The 15,255-nt window shown below is 37.0% G+C and overlaps 3 protein-coding genes across 4 annotated transcripts in view; 1 reads left to right on the forward strand and 2 right to left on the reverse strand.

Annotated features, from left to right (window-relative positions):
• LOC115225010 (zinc finger protein 208-like) overlaps positions 1 to 8,066 on the forward strand; it is a 34,908-nt gene extending 26,842 nt beyond the window's left edge. Inside the window, exons 8-9 of the mRNA XM_036514149.1 lie at positions 5,643 to 6,980; positions 7,149 to 8,066. Coding sequence (XP_036370042.1) covers positions 5,643 to 6,980; positions 7,149 to 7,930 — 2,120 coding nt within the window. The 3' untranslated portion in view covers positions 7,931 to 8,066. The remainder of the gene's footprint in view (positions 1 to 5,642; positions 6,981 to 7,148) is intronic.
• The window catches only part of LOC115225006 (zinc finger protein 239-like), a gene marked incomplete at its 3' end in the record, with an annotated part of 188,247 nt that overhangs the window by 81,149 nt on the left and 91,843 nt on the right, over positions 1 to 15,255 (reverse strand). The window lies entirely within an intron of this gene.
• The window catches only part of LOC118768185 (zinc finger protein 91-like), a 339,442-nt gene that overhangs the window by 64,128 nt on the left and 260,059 nt on the right, over positions 1 to 15,255 (reverse strand). The gene's annotated exons all lie outside the window — the stretch shown is intronic.

A 15,255-nucleotide genomic window follows, 5' to 3' on the forward strand; every position in this document is an offset into this window, starting at 1 on the left:
GTAGGATTTAGGATTGGCTAAAATAACATAACTTTTAGCTCGTAACTTTATAATTCATTTCTAGAAAATAATCTTCAGCATTTCAAAACAGCATTCTTTCCTTCTTAAATAATAATCTGACGAAATTTGAGATGTGTCAAAATCCATATCTACTATTAAGCATAATGATGAAAATTTTCCCTTTTACCCAATTTAAAATTACCAGAGAATCATAATATTAAAAATGATCTACTATCTCAGATGCTTCAGTGGAATTTTAGGATAAACTTAACTTCTGTAAATTTGATTTAAATGTTTTTTAATCTATTCCAAATAATCTTGTTTCTAATCTTTTCACCAGATACCGAAGGTTCGTTTCCTTCATTTCATTTCTAGTTTCGTATCTTATTTTTATAATTCCCATTAATAAAATATAATTTCGTCTAGATATACTTTACAATCCAAGGTTTAAAAAGTCTGTATTATATTTTTATGTGTATTTTGATGCAATTAAAAAGGAAAAAATTGGTAACATTTATTTTATAACAAAAGATTGATGCCATAACGTACACAATCTCCAGACTGGTTTCGTTTCGCTGTTTACCGTGTCGGTTTTTCAATTGTCTTACAATTCAATTATCCGTTGAAACGTCTCTTAAGCTTAATTAAAGACATTTCACATTAAACCCGGATTTATATAAAACACCAGGTAAGTAATTAATATACATTTCGGTTAAGTCGACATCTTTGAATGCTTTGCCCTTTTATGTGTACGAAATATACCGTAATTAATTGAGTTTAATTGATTATAGCAGTCACATAAAATGATAATTAATTAGTGAACTCGGGTGAATGTCGCAAACCGTTTCTGCGTGGTCCCTTTCGCTTTGTATCGGCGATCGTTGGCTACGTGTATATTGGGGTAAATCTGGACAAGTGCACCTGAAAGATATGCCTCTGTTTATACGTTATATAGGAAAACAAAAATTCACTTATAATGATAGAAAAACCAAAAAGATTACTGTACCCTGATTGTCGTTCTGTTTAACCACACAAAGAACCGACAAATTTGTGGTTAGTGATAAGAGAACAATGATACAGTGCCAAGGGGACAGGATTAGGGAGTTGGAGGCAAGCATCTCGCATGAAGCGGAAATGTGAGGAAGTGGAGAGATATAGAGACGTAGCGGTACTAGTCGTGGAGACTGAACCCGGTGCGCGCATAGCTTAGGAAATTTTTTTCAACGATATACGGTGTATATTATTTTAAAGACAATTGCGTTTTTTTTTCGTTACAAAACAATTAGAAGCATTGAAAAAAAGCAAAGCAACTTTAAGGACAGTGAAACATTTTTTTTTTCAAAGTAGACCACTACAGGCAACAATTCAATTGGGTTTACTTTGAATAGCTATGGCAAACTGCAGCATGAAAATTCAAAAAAAAGTTTTTAAAAATTGGCTTAACCCCTCCCCAACAAGGTAATTTTACTGTAGGCTTCAACAGGAAAATCGTTTACTGGTGACAAGCCAACAACGTGGGGTCTGAATTTAGTTGCCAGGCAGATAGAGGAAGGGTAGTACAGTGACAGATCACAAACGAAGATAACACTAATTGCCTCCTATGAAATGGTTCACTGCGTTAACTTATGAGGCTCCTGTCAACGACCAAGTCTCTTCAATGTAAACTTATAGTAACCAAATTTCCCCCACGTAGAAATAAAACATTTCTATGAAGTAAAGGGTTACTTTACGTCTGGTTAAAAATAAACTCCTTTGATCAGGTCTGCACGGCCAGGGCAGTCTTGGGACTGGGAACTGTTTAGCTGAAGTTAAAGACGAGAGTTCAGTTGGGTCTTTGGAGAAACTGAAAACAAGGAGCAAACACAGACCTTGTACAACTTCGGTCAAGAGATATCTTCCACCGAGCTGTTAGAAATAAACGAATGTTTTTTAAGCCTTCTCTATCTACACTATCAAATGCTTTTTTTTAAGTCAAACTGAACAATGCAGTATTGGATTTACAACAAAGCGGGATGGCCACGACCAAAATGTCTAATAATTTAGGGTTGGTCAGGGGTTAAATTCCAGTTGAAAGACACGAGCATAGCTGAATGGTTAACGAAGTTTTCCGTAGCTATTCAAAGTAAACACAAGTGAATTGTCGTCTGTAGTGGTCTACTTTGAAAAAAAAAAAAAATGTTTGACTGTCCTTAAGGTTAAAATAATATACACCGTATATCGTTGAAAAATATTTCCTAAGCTCCAGTAGGGGCACGCTATTAACTTAGTTTTTGCAATGTTGCGCCAATCAGCTCATTTGCATACGCAAGTCACTATAGGATCGACTACGCACACCGGGTCCAGTCTCCACGACTAGTCCGTGTCGGTACTACTAGCGAACAGTGGTCCCGATGCACGCACTCACGCTAGCTAGTCGTAAGTAGTCGATCGTACAACGACTTTTTAAACCTAACCCTAAACCTAGTACTACTAGCTAGCGCGAGTGCGCGCACCGGGACCACTGTTCGCTAGTAGTACCCCTTTCTAAAGGAGCACCGATAGATATAATGTAAAGTAAATACATTTGTAAAATTAAGAGCAATTAATTAGTAAAATGAGAGGAAACCGATTGAAGAATACCACATTAATTAATGCTGTCCTGTCCCTTATGAGTTATTGATAAAACGGTAAGTCGACAAAGATTTACTATAAAGCGATGTTAATAATAGTAATGATGGGTACTATTTAAGAAGAGTGGTCCCTGTGCGCGCACTCGCTAGCTAGTAGTGACTAGTGGATTCTAAAACGACTACTTACCGCGAGTGTGACAGGTTTTGTTTTTAAACAAATAGGGTCTTTTTTTAACAAAATAAATAATTCGGATCTTTTCCGTTTGAACGGCAGTTTTTAACATAATTTCTAGGTAACTAAACACTTTTAAACTTTGTATACTGGTAGAATGTGTTTATAAAACGTCTTTTTCCCTTGGCTTTATTGAGAAAATTCTATAGTTTGTAAGATATTTGTTGTTTTTTTTCTTCAATTTCTGCAATTTCAACCAATCACTGACGTCTATTGAGGTAAAAAAAAAAAAGCACATTCTGTGCCGTATGAATATGACCTTCGTTTAAGAAACATTGGGTTTATTTACATTTCTGAAGAAAAAAAGATACCCTTCCCTCACCCTAAAAGAGATTGAAATGCAATAGATCGACACTAGGGTCATAATTATGGGTGACAATTTCATATGACACTGCTAGAAAAACTGCCGTTCAAACCGAAAAGATCCAATAAGTGTCTTCTACTTTAGCCCTGAGCTAACTAAAGCCTTCAGAGGGGATTTGGTACAGGGGAAGTGTATCATTTATACAATTATGTATGTGTGTCTCTGTGTTTGTCCACCTCCCTGCCACACACCTCTTGACTCTGTGTGTTAGTTTGTTTACATCCCTGTCACCAAGTGGTTGGGCAAAGTTCTGAATTAAAATCTTCCACTAAACCTTAGTCACAGTTTATGTTCCTAATACTAGCTTAATGATGACTAAGTTATTTTACTAAATTCTTTGTTATATTTAAAGTAATTGAAAGAAACACAGAGCATCTCAACAGAAATATGGTAACAAAAGGGTTAAAAATATATAATAGAGAAACAATTCTTAACCCTTTTGATACTAAACTGGCTGAAACCAGCTCTGGCTCTTTAATACAAATGTCTTGTTTTCATAAGTTTTGAATTAAAATCTTCCACTAAACCTTAGTCACAATTTATGTTCCTAATACTAGCTTAATGATGACTAAGTTATTTTACTAAATTCTTTGTTATATTTAAAGTAGTTGAAAGAAACACAGAGCATCTCAAAATAAATACAGTAATGAAAGGGTTAAATAAGATCACAGATGATATTATATAATTTGCAATGTTGAATTACTATGTCATTTAACAATCCTCTTTTTCTTACTTATTCTTTTCCTTTTTCAGAATATCACATCATGTTGACATAAAAGAAATTACTTCATTCAGACGTGGCTCTGATATTTTGATTGACTTTCATCAATTAAAGGAAGATGATATATTTATAAGGAGCATTCATCAATACATCAACTTCTTTGTATGAATAAAATCTTCGACGAACAATAGGAAAATATTTCTTCTGGAGAATGGAATTAACAGCAACATTTTCTTGTCTTCAATGTCTGGAATGTAGAGGAGATGATCAATTTACAGATTCATTAAGCTTTGATTAATTACTCTCTAAAAATAGTGACACAAATGAACGCAAACATAGAAATGATAATGGAATGTAGACGAGGTGATCGTTTTACAGTTTCAGTAAACTTGGATAACTTTATAAAAGAGTTATCAGTTTACATTTGCAGTTTCAGATCTTAAGATGACAGATGAAAGAAACACGACACTAAATTTTTGTCTGAAGATTGTGACACAAACATTCGTAGAAATAAAACAAGCACAGTCATTGTCATATGTATAACAAATTATTCTTTGTCTAGCAATATGACCCGGCAACACTGGGTCATAATGCTAGTGCATGCATATACAGCTGTGTACGTGCACACATAAACGTGAGTACTGTCCGAATCTCCAACCAATCACATACAGCTAGCTGGCATTCAATTGGCATATCAAGTTTTGGGCATTTTGATTGGGATTTGGATAGAAAATTCACAAAAAAGTCAATTCTATTGATTTTTTAAGGGCTTTGCAGGGTAACTGGGGAAATGTAAAGATGTGCACGACCACCCTTGGACAGTTTTGAATGACCATAGAAAGTGCGAGCCCTCTAACTGAAAAATTGTGGATTTGTATAAAGGACACACACACAGACATTTTGCCGTTTATATATATAGAGATAATGAATGATTTAATTAAACTAAAAATTCTGATACAGGAGAGAAACTGTATTGTTGTGATATCTGCGATAAATTATTTTCTGAAAATAGTGCTTTCATTAGTCACAAATGTATTCATACAGGAGAGAAGCCATTTCAGTGCAATATCTGTGGTAAATCATTCTCTCGAAATAGCCACTTGATTCAACACATATGTGTTCATACTGGGGAGAAACCATATCAGTGTGATATCTGTGGTAAATCATTCTCTCAAAATAGCCACTTGATTCAACACATACGTGTTCATACTGGGGAGAAACCATATCAGTGTGATATCTGTGGTAAATCATTCTCTCAAAATAGCATTTTAACTCGTCACAAACGTGTTCATACAGGAGGGAAGCCATATCATTGTGATATTTGTTGTAAATCATTCACTGAAGAAAGAGACTTAACTAAACACAAATGCATTCATACAGGAGAGAAACCCCATCACTGTGATGTCTGTGGTAAATCATTTTCTCAAAGTGATCACTTGACTAGTCACAGACCTACACATACAGGAGAGAAGCCATTTCAGTGCAATATCTGTGGTAAATCGTTCTCTCGAATTAGCCACTTGATTCAACACCAACGTATTCATACTGGGGAAAAACCTTATCAGTGTGATATCTGTGGTAAATCATTCTCTCAAAGTGGTGATTTGACTAGACACAGACGTACTCATACAGGAGAAAAACCATATCATTGTAATATCTGTAGTAAATCATTCTCTCAAAGTGGTAGCTTGATTGAACACAAGCGTACCCATACAGGAGAGAAACCATATCACTGCAATATCTGTGGTAAGTCTTTCTCTCAAAGTGATGACTTGACTAGTCACAGATGTATTCCTACAGGAGAGAAGCCATTTCAGTGCAATATCTGTGTTAAATCGTTCTCTCGAAATAGCCACTTGATTCAACACAACCGTATTCATACTGGGGAAAAACCCTATCAGTGTGATATCTGTGGTCAATCATTCTCTCAAAGCACTCACTTGACTAATCACAAGCCTACACATACAGGAGAGAAGCCATTTCAGTGCAATGTCTGTGGTAAATCGTTCTCCCGAAATAGCCAGTTGATTCAACACAAATGTATTTATACTGGGGAAAAACCATATCAGTGTGATATCTGTGGTAAATCATTCTCTCAAAGTGGTACCTTGATTCAACACAAGCGTACCCATACAGGAGAGAAGCCATATCACTGCAATATCTGTGGTAAGTCTTTCTCTCAAAGTGATGATTTGACTAGTCACAGATGTATTCCTACAGGAGAGAAGCCATTTCAGTGCAATATCTGTGTTAAATCGTTCTCTCGAAATAGCCACTTGATTCAACACAAACGTGTTCATACTGGGGAAAAACCATATCAGTGTGATATCTGTGGTAAATCATTCTCTCAAAATAGCATTCTTACTCGTCACAAACGTGTTCATACAGGAGAGAAGCCATATCATTGTGATATTTGTTATAAATCATTCACTGAAGAAAGAGACTTAACTAAACACAAATGCATTCATACAGAAGAGAAACCACAACAATTTGATGTCTGTGGTAAATCATTTTCTCAAAATGATCACTTGACTAGTCACAGACCTACACATACAGGAGAGAAGCCATTTCAGTGTAATATCTGTGTTAAATCGTTCTCTCGAAATAGCCACTTGATTCGACACAAACGTATTCATACTGGGGAAAAACCATATCAGTGTGATATCTGTGGTAAATCATTCTCTCGAAATAGCCACTTGATTCAACACAAATGCATTCATACTGGGGAAAAACCATATCAGTGTGATATCTGTGGTAAATCATTCTCTCGAAATAGCCACTTGATTCAACACAAATGCATTCATACTGGGGAAAAACCATATCAGTGTGATATCTGTGGTAAATCATTCTCTCGAAATAGCCACTTGATTCAACACAAATGCATTCATACTGGGGAAAAACCATATCAGTGTGATATCTGTGGTAAATCATTCTCTCGAAATAGCCACTTGATTCAACACAAATGCATTCATACTGGGGAAAAACCATATCAGTGTGATATCTGTGGTAAATCATTCTCTCAAAATAGCATTCTTACTCGTCACAAACGTGTTCATACAGGAGAGAAGCCATATCATTGTGATATTTGTTATAAATCATTCACTGAAGAAAGAGACTTAACTAAACACAAATGCATTCATACAGAAGAGAAACCACAACAATTTGATGTCTGTGGTAAATCATTTTCTCAAAATGATCACTTGACTAGTCACAGACCTACACATACAGGAGAGAAGCCATTTCAGTGTAATATCTGTGTTAAATCGTTCTCTCGAAATAGCCACTTGATTCGACACAAACGTATTCATACTGGGGAAAAACCATATCAGTGTGATATCTGTGGTAAATCATTCTCTCGAAATAGCCACTTGATTCAACACAAATGCATTCATACTGGGGAAAAACCATATCAGTGTGATATCTGTGGTAAATCATTCTCTCGAAATAGCCACTTGATTCAACACAAATGCATTCATACTGGGGAAAAACCATATCAGTGTGATATCTGTGGTAAATCATTCTCTCGAAATAGCCACTTGATTCAACACAAATGCATTCATACTGGGGAAAAACCATATCAGTGTGATATCTGTGGTAAATCATTCTCTCGAAATAGCCACTTGATTCAACACAAATGCATTCATACTGGGGAAAAACCATATCAGTGTGATATCTGTGGTAAATCATTCTCTCAAAGCACTCACTTGGCTAATCACAAGCCTACACATACAGGAGAGAAGCCATTTCAGTGCAATATCTGTGGTAAATTGTTCTCTCGAATTAGCCACTTGATTCAACACAAACGTATTCATACTGGGGAAAAACCCTATCAGTGTGATATCTGTGGTAAATCGTTTTCTCAAAATAGCATTTTAACTAATCACAAACGTGTTCATACAGGTGAGAAGCCATATCATTGTGACACCTGTGTTAAATCCTTTTCTGAAAATAGCTCTTTAACTCGTCACATACGTGTTCATACTGGGGAAAAACCATATCATTGATATCTGTGGTAAATCATTCTCTCAAAGTAGTAACTTGACTGAACACAAACGTTCACATACAGGAGAGAAACCATATCAGTGTGATATCTGTGGTAAATCATTCTCTTATAATATTAACTTGATTCATCACAGACGTATTCATACAGGAGAAAAGCCATATCAGTGTGATATCTGTGGTAAATCATTTTCTGACAATAGCTCTTTAACTAGTCACATACTGGATATTCATACAGGAGAAAAGCCATATCAGTGTGATATCTGTGGTAAATCATTTTCTGACAATAGCTCTTTAACTAGTCACATACTGGATATTCATGCAGGAGAAAAGCCATATCAGTGTGATATCTGTGGTAAATAACTCTCTTATAATATTAACTTGATTCATCACAGACATATTCATACAGGAGAAAAGCCATATCAGTGTGATATCTGTGGTGAGTCATTCCCTCAAAAAAGCCTCTTATGTTCACATGTGAGTATTCATACACAAGTGTAACAGTATCAATATCAAAATTTATAACATGAGAACAATTATGAATATTTTGTCTGCTAAAAGACACGGTTTTTTTTTGTTCAAGCTTGACATTACCAACTTCAATATCATTTATATATCTGAGTATATCAACACAGAGATGACTTTGATTTCTGAAGATGATTATTCTGGATTTTTGAGGAATTTGTTTTGATAGAATAAAGGAATGGGAATAAGGAATAAGGAATAAAAGTTTTAAGTGACATTGGTTTTGTCTTTGTTGTGTTTTCATCATCAACATCATCATCATCTTTTTCAGTTGTGTATTTAATCTCTCTCTATATAAAGCTGAAGCTGTCTGTGTGTGGCAGGTTTGGTAGCCTTCAACTAACACTGTCTCCTTCGAGACCCTGTGGCGCAAGTTGACCAAATTTGAGAGTATGATAGAAGAAGGATTGCTCTTCCTTCCGTAGAAGAAAAAATTCAAATCGGACCATATTAACACCAAAAATTATTTACATCAAGAAGGTGCTTTTTTCTATGAAAATGTCTGAGGCTTCCACCACACCCCATCCCGTCTTCCGAACCACAAAAAAACAGGTTTTGTGACATATTAGTAGGTCATTCAATAAATAGAAAAAATTTCAAGTGATTCCGGGATGGGGTGTGGTTTTTTTTTCTCATTGAAAATTTTGCGGGTGAAAGAATCAAAATTGACCCCAGTGAGTAGCGCCATCTATAGGATAAGTCATGTAATATAATTATTTAAGGGGAAACAACTCCAGCAGCATTTGACCTTCGCGCCAATTAAATTCTTAATTACGTTGATTAATTACTCCTCACTGACTCGTTTATATCTGGATCGGGTAAGTTGAGCAAGATTTCCTTTAAGGCTGTAATCATGATAATGGAAGATAATAGATTTCTGTGAACTTCTCTGGATGTTGGAGTAATTATTTCGAAACGGGAACCTGACAACAATTAGGAAAATAGATTTGTTCGTCTGAAGAACTTCCAAACTGAAATGTTGATCTGTGGTTTATGGGAACCTAGAATCCACTGTTACATGGGGTATAAAGGAAATTAAGGGTAATGTTGACGTTGTTACCCGGAGAGGAAATTGAGAAAAACAAATAGTGCAACGGGTATAAAAAAAGGGGTAGAAAAGGGATCTGAAGAAAAAATGTGCAGAAAGCAATAAGAGTGAGAGGCCTTCGGAAAATTGACAAGCTCCGAAGGTTTTCCCTCGTAACTTTTAGGAAAATGGGGTTTTTTTGTAAATGAAATTTTATATAAATACGTTTCAAACGGTATAGCTCACGATTATAAAGAAATTTATGGGGAAAATCTTTGCGATGGGGTCAGGAAAGGACTTTGGAAAATCCGATGTTTTTCCCTTGTAAATTTGAGGAAAATGGACGTCTTTCTATTTCACATCCACGTAGGGAACGAATCTGAAAACAAAAATGCTTTGGAAGCAACGGGGAGGGGTTAGGACTTCGGAAAATTCACAAGATCCAAGTTTTTCCCTCGTAACTTTGACTAAAATAGAATCCTTTTGAAATAACAAATTCAGTTTTTCCTCAGGAACTTCTATGCTAAACATCCTTTTGTCAAGATTCATTCGTTAGTCCCCCTTTCGTTATAGCACATGCTGTCAACTATAAACACATGAAATATTATCACTAATAATGCTCTCTCGATGCACATACATATTTCTTCTCTGTATTTGTGTGGAATGTAGATAACAAAATCAATGTGGCAGTTTAAACTTGAGAAAAGCCTTGCATATTTATAATGTCCAAGTTATAGATGTATGTATGCATTTCTGTGCATGTGTGTGTATGCGGCTAGGGTTCCTTCTTACCTGCTTCATTTGTGTATGTAAATTTCTAAGAAGAAAACGAGATCGATGTCAAAAAAGCCGTATTACTGATGATATAGAATAAGCAACTTAGGAAAGATTACTAATAATTGAGTCATGAATTCTGGTCCTTGCTGTAAAACTATATTAACCCTTCGAAGTTACAATAATCTCATAGAATTAAGAACATAGCAACGTTGAGAAAATATGATTCCTCGTCTTGGATATATCAAACATTTACGATCCTTCGTTATAAGTACCGGAAGTGGCTTTGTTTGCATTTCTGAGGATAACAGAAACCCTTTTCTCCCACCCCTAACACTTTCTTGAAATGTATCCGGTACCTATACCGAAGTTACTCCCAAACATTGATTTTCTTTTGATTGGCCTGAGAAAAAAAATTTAGGGTGTAGAGCATGTCATTATGCCAGTCTTTATATGCCTCAAGGAACTCTGACCCCTAAAAACATTTAATAGATGACAATGTTAAATTTTGCAACATTGAATTAGTGTATCATTTAACTATTATCTTGATGTTTCTTTTCCTATTTCAGAATATCACCTTATGTTGACCCACAAGAAACTTCTTCATTCAGATGTGCCTTTCATATTTTGATGTCGTTTCATCAACTAAAGCAAGATGACATAATTTATCAGCAGCATTCATCAATACATCAAAATTTATATGAATACAATCTAAGAATACAATATTTTTCTTGTCTTCACTGTTTGGAATGTAGACGAAGTGATTGCCTTACAGGTTAATTAACGTTGGATAACTTTACAAACGAGTTGACAATTTTCACCTGCTCATTTAGATATTAAATAAGATCACAGAAGAAAGAAACACAGCTTCAAATTCTTTTCTGGAAATAGTTGCAGAACTGAAATCAAAGATGTTTATAGAGATGAAGGAAACATTATTATTGTGATATGTATAATAAATTATTCTCTCACAATGAATAAATTAACTGAAGCAAAAAACGATGATACAAGAATAAAACAATATTTCTGTGCTATTTGTGGTACATCCTTCAATTATAATAGTCAGTTGACTACTCACAGACGTATCCATACAGGAGAAAAACCATATCACTGTGATATATGTGATAAATCATTTTTTTTAAGTGGCAACTTAACGCAACACAAACGTACACATACAGGAGAAAAGCCATATCCATGTGATATTTGTGGTAAATCATTCTCTCAAACTGGTACCTTGACTAAACACAAACTTACACATACAGGAGAAAAGCCATATGATTGTGATATTTGTGGTAAATCATTCTCTCAAAGAACTACTTTGACTGAACATAAACGTACACATACAGGGGAAGAGCCGTATTGTTGTGATATCTGTGGTAAATCATTCTCTCAAAGAACTACTTTGACTGAACATAAACGTACACATACAGGGGAAGAGCCGTATCGTTGTGAAATCTGTGGTAAATCATTCTGTCGAAGGACTACTTTGTCTGAACATAAACGTACACATACAGGGGAATAGCCGTATCGTTGTGATATCTGTGGCAAATCATTTTCGTGTAGGAGTAACTTGATTCAGCACAAACGTATACATACAGGGAAAAGCCATACCGTTGTGATATCTGTTGTAGGTCATTCGCATGTAGCAATAACTTGACTAAACATGAGTATACACATGCTACAAAAAAAGTCATATCATTGTGATATGTGTGGAGGCACATGGCCTGGTGGTTAGAGTGGCGGACTGTGCGTTTATGAATGAAACACCTAAGTTCCACGCGGCTCCGGCATAAGGGAATGGCAAAACTTCCGCTGACTCTTTCGCCACAACTTTTTCTCTCTTTCCTCCTGCATCTTGCAGCTCACCTGCAATGGACCAGCGTCTCGTCCAGGTGGGGAACCTATATGCCAAGAAACCAGGAAACCGTCCCTTATGAGCCAGGCATGGCTCGAGAAGGAACAAACAAACAACAAAAATTGTAATATGTTGTAAATCATTCTCTTAGAGGACCTGACTAATCACAAATGTACGCATACAGGAGAGAAGGAGAAATTTAATATGTGCTCCACTGCAATAGCTAGAAACTCCAAACAGTGTAAAATGTTCCCTGAACCGTGTTTATCAGTATCAATGAAAGACTCCAAAACCTAGTTAACCATTTCAAGGTTTTAGTAAATTTATACACAAAAAGAGAGCGTTATATACTGTCCAGCATACATAAAATTCAACTTCATTTTGCTTATTTAAGCCATTATTTTTTTATGTAAAAACTTATTCTCACATTAAATGAGTCAACTTCCGGTACGAATACTCTTTATACTCTCTTTTACTTGTTTCAGTCATTTTGACTGCGGCCATGCTGGAGCACCGCCTTTAGTCGGACATCTCGACCCCGGGACTTATTCTTTGTAAGCCCAGTACTTATTCTATCGGTCTCTTTTGCGGAACCGCTAAGTAATGGGGACATAAACACACCAACATCGGTTGTCAAGCAATGCTAGGGGGACAAACACACACACGCATATATATATATATATATACATATATACGACGGGCTTCTTTCAGTTTCCATCTACCAAGTCCACTCACAAGGCATTGGTCGGCCCGAGGCTATAGTAGAAGGCACTTGCCCAAGGTGCCTCGCAGTGGAACTGAACCCGGAGTCATGTGGTTGGTAAGCAAGCTACTTACCACACAGCCACTCCTGCGCCTGGAATGTTTCCTTTTGTATGTCTTTTTTTCAACAAAAAAATAAATTACAAAACAAATTCTGAAAATGCTCTCCTCATGGGATTTATTCACCCATTAATGTGGTTTTTTTTTATCTTTGTGAAAAAGTGCTTAAATTACATGGGTTTTTACTGTATACGCATACAGGAGATATCTGTAGTAAATCATTCTCTCAAAGTAGTCACTCGAATAATCACAAACATATACAATAGAGAAGCTATATTACTATAATCACCTTCACCTTGACCGACCAGTCCGTTTGATACCGCTGGTCACAGCACGCTGTCCACTCCTCTCTGGATCGCGCCTTTCTCATCCACGTGATCCCAATCGTCCTCCTGAAATCGTAACTCCTCCATAGTGGAGGTCTTCCAGGTGGTCGTTTCCACTCACGCGGGTACCACTCGACATCTGCGCGAGTCCCACTGATTATCGGTGAGTCGGGCGACGTGTCCAGCCCATCTAAACTTGCTGCGTGTATACTCTGCGATGACATCCCTCACGCAGGACTTCTTTCTGATGATCTTGCTACTTATGTGCTCTCTCAACGAGATTCCAAGCATTGACCTTTCCATGGCTCTTTGAGCCGTTACCAGTCTTTGCTCTTCACTCTTTGTGGTAGCCCATGTTTCACTTCCATACAACATTGCAGGTAGAACTGTACCGTTGATGAGGTTGGCACGGGTGTTCCTGTCCAACCTTCCCTTGAGCAGATCCCTTATGCCATTAAACGAAGTTCATGCGGTCAGACAACATACCAACAGGTCGAATGGTGATCGACAGCGATGAAATAGAGGAGGTAAAGGAATATGTTTACCTGGGACAGGAAGTGAATATCATCATCATTTAACGTCCGTTTTCCATGGTAGCATGGGTTGGACGGTTCGACCAGAGATCTGGCAGTGTTTCTACAGCTGGATGCCGTTCCTAACACCAACCACTCCAAGAGTGTAGTGGGTGCTTTTTATGTGACACCTGCACAGGTGCCAGGGGAGTCTGGCAAACGGTCATGATCGGATGGTGCTTTTTACGTACCACCGGCACGGGGGCCAGATGAGGCTGGCAACGGCCACAATCAGATGGTGCTTTTTACGTGCCACTGGCATGGAGGCCATTCGGGGCGGCGCTGGCAATGGCCACGTTCGGATGGCATATTACTATAATATCTGTGGTAAATTTTCTTCTCAAATGAGTGCCTTAACTAAACACAAACGGACGCATAGAGGAGAGAAGCCATACTCTGAGTTAACTTGATTACTGAAAATGCCTGTGGTTGTATTTTGAGGAATTTGTTACAAAAGAATAGTGAGGCGCAGGAGTGGCTGTGTGGTAAGTAGCTCGCTTACAAACCACATGGTTCTGGGTTCATACCCACTGCATGGCACCTTGGGCAAGTGTCTTCTACTATAGCCTCAGGTCGACCAAAGCCTTGTGAGTGGATTTGGTAGACAGAAACTAAAAGAAGCCTGTCGTATATATGTATATATATGTGTATGTTTGTGTGTCTGTGTTTGTCCCCTCCCAACATCGCTTGACAACCAATGCTGGTGTGCTTGCGTCCCTGTAACTTAGCGGTTTGGCAAAATCCAATGCCAGGATTTATTAAAACATTACAACAATGAAGTCTGTTTTGTCAGCTGTCATTCAGGGTTTTTCCCATCATCAATTTGAATACCGTCAGTGTGAACGTCAAACCTGTCATAATCTGTAAAAATATTGACTCTGAGTTAACTTGATTGCTAAAAATGCCTGCGTTTGGATTTTGAGGAATTTGCTAGAAAAGAATAATGAATAAAAAATCAGAATAAAAGTTAGACCATTTTGTGTTTGTTTTGTTACTCAATATCTGGACACTGTCTCCTCTATACCTTAAATCTCTCGACTGGCACAATGGCACACCCGTTCAATACTAACTGCCCACCTCACTGATTTGGGATTTTTTTGTCACCTGGGGATTTGGTGACCCTTTTGGTGCTGATGTTACATGTCCTTACACACTGTTAAAGTACAGGTATGGAATCCCCAACTCTATGGGGGTGGTCTTGTTATTCAAATGCCTTGTTTCTATTTGCTCCTGAAATTTATGTGTAATCTTTTATTCTTTGACATGTTTCAATCATTTGATTGAGGCCATGCTGGAGCACCTTCTTCAAGGTTGTTAGTGGAAGAAATCGACCTCAAGACTTAGTCTTTGTAAGTCTAGTACTAATTTTATCGGTGACTTTTACTAATCCGTAGTTACTGTGAGATAATCACACCAGTACCAATGGTTA

Source organism: Octopus sinensis, linkage group LG27, assembly GCF_006345805.1.
Source record: "Octopus sinensis linkage group LG27, ASM634580v1, whole genome shotgun sequence".
NCBI classification, from domain to species: Eukaryota; Metazoa; Mollusca; class Cephalopoda; order Octopoda; family Octopodidae; genus Octopus; species Octopus sinensis.